This window comes from Microtus oregoni, unplaced genomic scaffold (assembly GCF_018167655.1).
Source record: "Microtus oregoni isolate MIOR12 unplaced genomic scaffold, Mior012 000034F_ref0000314, whole genome shotgun sequence".
Classification (NCBI taxonomy): Eukaryota; Metazoa; Chordata; class Mammalia; order Rodentia; family Cricetidae; genus Microtus; species Microtus oregoni.
The window spans coordinates 10624708-10632533 of record NW_024543093.1 but is presented as its reverse complement, the minus strand read 5'-3'; the positions used below and the strand labels follow the sequence as shown (position 1 = coordinate 10632533).

The following is a 7826-nucleotide window of genomic DNA, read 5'->3' as shown; positions in this document are numbered from 1 at the left end:
CCTGACCAGGGTATACGATGTGGCTGTGGTCATCACCCTGACCGGGGTATACGATGTGTGGTCACACCCTGTCCGGGGTATACGATGTGTGGTCACACCCTGACCAGGGTATACGATGTGGCTGTGGTCATCACCCTGACCGGGGTATACGATGTGGCTGTGGTCATCACCCTGACCGGGGTATACGATGTGGCTGTGGTCATCACCCTGACCGGGGTATACGATGTGGCTGTGGTCATCACCCTGACCAGGGTATACGATGTGGCTGTGGTCATCACCCTGACCAGGGTATACGATGTGGTTGTGATCATCACCCTGTCTGGGGTATACGATGTGGCTGTGGTCACACCCTGACGGGGATATACAATGTGGCTTTGGTCATCACCCTGGCTATGTTGGGTCCAAATTTAAAAACAGAACCAGGCACAGTGGTACATGCCTTTCATCTCAGCATTCGAGAGGCAGACCTCCATGAGTTAGAGGCCAGCCTGGTCTACACAATGAGTTCCAGGCCAGCAAGAGCTACACAGTGAGACTCTATCTAAAAGAAAATAATTTAGATACTTTAAAGAAGTGCATTACAATACCTCAATAAAACCATTTGTGTTTTTTGTTTTTGTTTTTTTTTTTTTAAACAAAAGTGAAGCCAGGCGGTGGCAGCGCACGCCTTTAATCCTAGCACTTGGGAGGCAGAGCCAGGTGATCTCTGTGATTTCCAGGCCAGCCTGGTCTACAGAATGAGTTCCAGGACAGCCAAGGGTACACAGAGTAACCCTGTCAAAAAAAAAAAAAAAAAAAAAAAAAAAAAAAAAAAAACAGGTGGTGATGCTCTGGCAGAGCTAAGAAACTGTTACCTCACTTAGGTGTACTGACCGAATTCTGTTATCTTCCCCCAATCTGTGAAATCATGGCTCAGACCCAAAATGTGTTGGAGTGTAGGACATGGTAGAAGATATAACTCAGTTTTCAACAGGAACAAAGCCATTCACAGTGGACAGGGGAAAAAACCACAAAAAATGAAAATGAAGGAGGTGGTAGCAAACCCCTGTAATCAGTACTCAGGAGAGGCGGCAGGAAGAGGTCATAAGAGCAAGCCCAGCCTGCCAAGAACAAGAAAGCAGGGGCTGGGGCTAAGGTCTGGTTGGTACACTGCCTGCTCAGCGTGTGTGAAGCCTCGGGCTCCATCCCCAGCACTGTAGAAAGCAGAGATAGGGGCAGATGCCTACAACCCCAGCGCTGAGGAAGTATAAGCAAGATCAGGACGTCAAGGCCATCCCTGCATTCTCAAAGTCATCCTCGGCTACATGATGAATTTGAGACCAGCCTAGGATATGAGAGATCCTACCACAGAGAGAGAAAAACTGAACACAAACAACCACAACAAAAATGTGGCAGGAGGGTCTGGAGAGATGGCTCAGAGGTTAAGAGCATTGCCTGCTCTTCCAAAGGTCCTGAGTTCAATTCCCAGCAACCATATGGTGGTTCACAACCATCTGTAATGGGGTCTGGTGCCCTCTTCTGGCCTGTAGACATACACACAGATGGAATATTGTATATATAATGAATAAATAAATAAATAAATATTAAAAAAAAATGTGGCAGGAGAGACGGCTCAGTAGTTAAGAGTGACTGGAATTGTAACACACGACACATAAACACATTTCAGCATTATTATTCTTTATTTGCGGTGCTGGGGTCCACGCCCAGGGCCCTGCATGTGCTAGGTTAGTGTTCTACATCTAAATTGTATCAGTTCAGCCCCAAGGAAATCATGCATTACTTCTTTTCATTCTTGATTGTAAAAGGGCCTGAAATCACACTGATGTAGATTTCTACATCATTGCCCTGATGTAGAAATTAACTATGCACATATAAAATCATATAAGGAATCTAGAGAGAGGCTTTAATGAACCAAGTAAAATACCATATATTCCCATGAGCGTAATACAATTATTACCATGAGCATACAATTAAAAGTAGCTGCTTTAGTTTGAAGCAATCACCCAAAGATTGATGAGGGAGAAAAACACCTTCCTTCTGGTTAGCTGTGCTGGGTATAACTGCCCCCTTCCAAAGGTCATAGCTTCACAGTCCAATAGACACCTACAAAAGGACCTTCTGGGACACGAAGATCTACTGTGCATGAATGCACACACCAAGCCAGGGCTCCTATACCTCTAGGTCTTGACAGAGTTAGGAAAAATTAAGGCCACTTGTTCACATTTTTGTGGTTTCCATGTAAAAATCACTTTTAGTGATGCTTTGATTAAAAAGAAGCTGATCTGACAATCTTGCCAAGGAGAGCTAGCTAGCCTAGCATCAACTCCTCATAAGAAAGCAGAGAGGTGAGCATCTTTCCCACGGGTGACCACAGCCAGAACCTCTTCAGGCAGCACCGCTATGCTCTTCCTTCCAAAAACCTCACGTACTGTATCCGGGCATCGAAATGGTCAGCCGGACGGTTGTACGGTGTCCACACAGGTTCGCCCACAAACAGCCGCATGGCCTTCATGTAATTCTAGAAAACAAGCCCCACATCTCATTGGATACGTCTACTCATCTCCATGGGAACTATCGAGGCACCCCTTGAAGCTGGCTTATCCACTTAGCACTCGGCTCATTCCAACCTTTATGCAAGGGGTGTGGCCACTTCTGGGCAGCAAAAGTATCTGCAGCTCCTCCTCCTGGTCCACATCAGAGCAGAAACAGGTCCCAACTCTGCCCACCCTCGTTGCCCACCCCAGCCCCCAGTACTACTTTCTAAGGACCAGCACCAGGCCCCTCCTACTAGCTGGTAACAGAGTAATTTATCAGCACTCAGCTAAACCGGAAATTCAGTTCCCATGCAGCCTCGTTTTCATTTCTATACACCTGGGTAGAAATGACAAATATGTGTTCTCACAGAACTCCTGACAGCCACAAACAAGTGGAAATAAGCTCACCACTAGGCACTCCCCATGCATTGGGTAAACCATGGTAAAATAAATCAGACATGTCTGACAGTGAAGCTGTGAACAAGAGGTGGGGCGCCTTACGCACCCCAAAGCATGCCAAGTGGAAAAAGTAAAATGCAGGGCCCACTCTGCCTCTGGGGTAAAAGGAGGAAAGAAAGAATTGTAACTCTGAATAGGCAAACACCCTGTGAAACAGTCTCAGCCTGTGGCTAGCAACCCTTTTGAGGTCACAGATTGGATATTTTGCCTACCAGACATCTACATGACGATTCATAACAGTAGCAAAATTATGGTTATGATGTAGCAATGAAATAATTTTTTAGTTGGGGGTCACCACAACATGAGGAACTGTATTAAAGGGTCGCAGCATTAGGGGAGTCAAAAACCACTATCTAAATGAACTATGGAAATGTAGCCACTAGAGTCCTTCAGGGATAGAACTGGGGCCCCGAGGAACAGGAGAGAGAACACCATTCATGAACACCTTGTACCCATCTCATGGTGTGAGACATTGTCTATATTCTGTCAATTATGTTTTAAATAAACGCTGGTTGGCCAGTAGCCAGGTAGAAAGTATAGGCAGGACAACCAGACAGGAAATAGAAGCAGGGCACTGAGAACAAGAGTATTCTGGGAAGAAGAAAGCTCTTCCCACAGTCCTGGCCAGACACCGAAGAAGCAGGATGTGACCTGCCTGGCAGAAAAAGGTGCCAAGCCATGTGGCTAACATAGATCAGAATAATGGGTTAATATAAGTTATAAGAGCTAATACAAAGCATGAGCTAATGGGTCAATCAGTTTATAGCTTATGGAGACCTCTGTGTGATTTTCTTTGGGGCTAAAAGACTGCGGGAACTGGGCAGGACAGAAATCCCAACAAGCTGGCCCTCATGTTACAATCTCACAATTTTTAATTTTTCTTTTAGATACAAGGTTTCATTTTACCCAGTCTATCCTCAAAAGTTGGTAAGTAGCTAAGGATGATCTTGAAGTCCTGATCCTCCTGTCCGAACCTCCCAAATGCTGAGGTGACAGGCACATGCCACCCAGACTGGCTTCATAATTCTGAATTTTTGTTTGTTTTTTAGACAGGGTTTCTCTGTGTAGCCCTGACTGTACTGGAAATTCATTTTGTAGACCAGGCTAGCCTCAAATTCACAGAGATCCACCTGCCTCTACCTCCCAAGTTCTGGGATTAAAGGCATGCACCACCATACCTGGCTCATAATTGTGAACTTTAAATCATGTGCATTTACTATTAATTTGGAAGGCTAGAGAGATGGTTCACTAGTTAGGAATGCATATACCCTTGGAGGGGGCCCAAGTTCAGTTCCTAGCACCAACTCCAGTTCCAGGAGACCCAAAGCCCTTTTCTGGATTCTGCAGGAACCAGTACTCATGTACCTACCCCAACAGACATACCCATAATTTAAAAATAAAAATAATTGTTTTAAAATTAACTCCGGCTGGGAGTGTAACTCAGTTGGTGGACTGTCTGTCCAGCATGCACGAGCCCCTCAGCTCTATCCACAGCACCAGGGGAACAAGGTTTGGTAGTAAACACCTATAATCCCAACACTGGGGAGGTCAAGACAGGACACGACCACTGGGGTCCCCAAATGAATGTTCCCACCCTACAGGTGCATTAGAACCACCGACCCTTACATCAGTGACCTCAGTGGAGGTGTGGGCCTCTCTCCTGAAGATATCTACTTCCTTGACTAAAGCCGTGTGGATTAATGCTGTGCCAGGCTCCTAGCCAGAGGCTCCACTGGCTCTCTCTGAGAGAGCTGTGACTGGCCTCGCACAACACAGCTAGTGGGCCATCGTGGTCACCTGTGATGTCTACGCACAGGCCGGACCACAGCACAGCACCCTCTCACCTTCTCATCCAGCGTGAAGCGGTGATAGATGCCAGCAGGGAGCGTGATCATGTCCCCCTTCTCCATGGAAATCCGGATCCACTTGTCCTCCTTGTCCCTGACATCGAAGTACCCACTGCCCTCCAGGATGTAGCGGATCTCCTCGTCCAGGTGCAGATGCTCCTCGAAGAACATCTTGATCTAACACAAGAGGGAAGCTGTCACGCAGCCCCAGCCCTTACGGCCAGGCGACGGTGAATGGGTATTGCTACTAAAAGTACCAGGGTCTGAGCCAGGGAGATGACAGTGGGTCAAGGCACCTGCCACCAAGACTGACGTTTTGAATTTAATCCCCAGAGCCCTAAGAGCAGAAGGAGCAAAGTGAGACAGCATCTCATGCAGCTAGCTTAGGCTGGCCTTCAACTTGCTACGTAGCAAAATGACCTTGAACTTCTGCTACTCTTCTTCTGAGTGCTGTGATTACACACTACGCTCTGTGAAGACATTCTGAATGACTCTATACCACTAAATTCAAATGGCCCCGGTGGAGTGGTCAGGTACCCTGAAGACACTGCCCCTGAGCTCCCAGGAATGCATTCAAGATTAGGGAAGAGGCAGGTGCAGAACTGGGAATGCCACAAGAAAACCCCAGGTTGATCCACACATCACTGGTGGATCTACCACACGTAAGGGATAAACCGCCGCCAGAGTCAGGCCCCTCAAAAGAGCTGAAAGAGAGGCACTTGCCCAACTATGCTATGAGGACAGCTGCCCCGAAACCACACAAAATGGAAAGCCTTGTGTGAACAGGCAGGAGGGTGATGATTCCCTCCAAGCGGGGCCCGCTCACCTTCTCCTCATAATTGGGAAGTGAATCTTTGCATATGGTGATGATGTCCATCCAGGAGTAGTTCCTCTCCTTCCGGATCTTTTCCAGTTCTGGATCATTCTCATGCTTGTCGGCATCCAGCTATATATGTATTAGCAAAACGATGTCGCCTTAGCACAAGGATGTGTAGTAAGTGAGCTGGGAGTTTGGCTCCCTGGTACGATGCTTGCCTAGGAGGGCACGAGGCGCTAGGTCTGCTCCCCAGCCCTATATGAACAAACCATAGCAATGTGCTCCTTACAGACCTGTAGCTGGATCGCCCAAACAGAGCATCATTTATTCTTTGCCAGTCCTAGCCCCGCCCTCCACCTCCTCTTTTGATGGGCAGTCCATTCTCCACAGCGACAGGTGGAAACCCCTGCTCTGCTTGAGTCCCGCCCCCTCCTGCCAGCAGTCCTGCTGGGTCCTCTGCCTTTCCAGGTGAAGTTCTTATCCCTCATACCTGCTAAACATAGACCCCTCGGTATGCGTGACCACTCTGCCATCGTCCCTGAAGTCTTACCAGGCTCTCGGTGGTCAGCATGCTTCCCGTGCCTACAGACCAAGCTCAGGTTCATCAAGATGGACTAAGAGAGCTGTTGTCCTCCAGTCCCATTTGACTTTTCTACTTATGTCTGCATCACCCAGAGGCCTCGCTGAGCAAACCTGGCACCTTGGAGCCACTGCTTGACTTTGGTGATGTGGCTTCAGTTAACTAAAAGTCACTAATTTTGGAGGTCACCAGGTGAATGTGCCGGGCTCATTCTGGATGCCTAGATTACATCTCAGAAACTGGGAAGGCTGTGGTTTTTGAAACCAACCCCCGTACCCGAGCTGGTGTCGAACGAGTGACCTTTTGATTCAAGAGGCCAAAAGTGCATCAACCTCATCATTTTCTGGGCATGCGTCCAATGGGGAGCCTTGACTGAGCATGTGCATACCGGATAGTCTTTTCCAGTCCCCTTTCACCTGCTTCCTAGCCCAAAAATAACCTGGAAGAGATGAATTTCAGCATCGTCCCCACCTTCGCGTGGCCAACCTGAGCTTCAGCTCTGCTGGGTCCACAGCTCCTTACTTCTGCTGTGGTCACACCATGGGGTTTTTTGTTTGTTGGTTGGTTTTTTACTGAGTGCTCTGTCTGCATGTATGCCTGCAGGCCGAAAGAGGGCATCAGATCTCATTATAGATGGTTGTGAGCCACCATGAGGTTGCTAGGAATTGAACTCAGGACCTGAAAAAGCAGTCAGTGCTCTTAGCTGAGCAATCTCTCTAGCCCCAGGCCTCCATGGTTTCAAGGGACACGACTCTGCAAAGTTCCTCAGGCAAGCAGGACTTTAAGCCAGCAGGTTTACATTTCAGTTTGACCACACCAGTGCTGACAGGCTAGCGCCACCAGCGCCCCACGATATCTGCGGCCCTCTCGTATTGGAACTGCGTTACCCGGGACGCTACCACGTGACTGACAGGTGGCGTTGTGGCGTTTGCAAACACTAGCTGTGAGCGCGGACGCGTGCCACGAAGAAAACAGGCCCAAAACCCTGTAGTTAAAAGAGATCGAGGGAGGGCCGTGTCGAGCATGCGCGGCGCCCCACGCCCCTCACCACATGCGCAGGGGCGCGGGGCTCCAGCCCGCGCCCGTACCTTCCAATAGAACACTCCGAGCGTGCGCAGCTGCTCCAGACCCACCGGGCGGTCGGGGTGCGCGCGGTGGGGCATCCGCGGATCGGCGGTGGACTCGTCCATGTACCAGGCCTGCACCATGTCTACAGCGGCTTCCGCGAGCTGCGCAAGAGGGGGCGGGGCCTGGCGGGGCCGAGCCCGGACCGTCTGTGGGCGGGGCTGTATGGAGGGCGGGGCTGAGAGCAGCGTTTGACCGGTCTCAGGTGGAAACCAAAACCTCGAGACCAAGCAGTGGCCAGTCCGGATCTCTGTTGGGCGGGGCATCCTCGCCTCCTGGAGCATCACCTGACCTGGCACCCTTAGGCTGTGCTTGGACTTTCGGTACCAACACGGGAGGCTAGTAGATCCAACCATTCTTATTTCACAGGAGTGAAAACAAATGCAAATCAAAAAGCATGATTGTCTAAACAACTCTGGGCTCAGCTGAAGATTCAAACAGAGGACCCCGGGGTCAGGGCAGGA

The 7826-nt window shown here is 49.3% G+C and overlaps 1 protein-coding gene across 2 annotated transcripts; it reads right to left on the bottom strand.

Annotated features, from left to right (window-relative positions):
• Window positions 1-1660: 1660 nt before the first annotated feature.
• Adi1 (acireductone dioxygenase 1) lies at window positions 1661-7483 on the bottom strand. Of its 2 annotated transcripts, none has more exons than XM_041630323.1 (4): window positions 7326-7483; window positions 5667-5786; window positions 4838-5017; window positions 1661-2518 (listed from the first exon to the last, which is right to left on the bottom strand). In XM_041630323.1, the coding sequence occupies exons 1-4, from the start codon at window positions 7443-7445 to the stop codon at window positions 2399-2401; spliced, it is 540 nt and encodes a 179-aa protein (XP_041486257.1). In that variant the 5' UTR covers window positions 7446-7483; the 3' UTR covers window positions 1661-2398. The 2 variants fall into 2 exon arrangements, with proteins under 2 accessions (XP_041486257.1, XP_041486258.1); XM_041630324.1 differs by lacking the exon at window positions 7326-7483 and adding an exon at window positions 6208-6471.
• Between the last annotated feature and the right edge of the window lie 343 nt (window positions 7484-7826).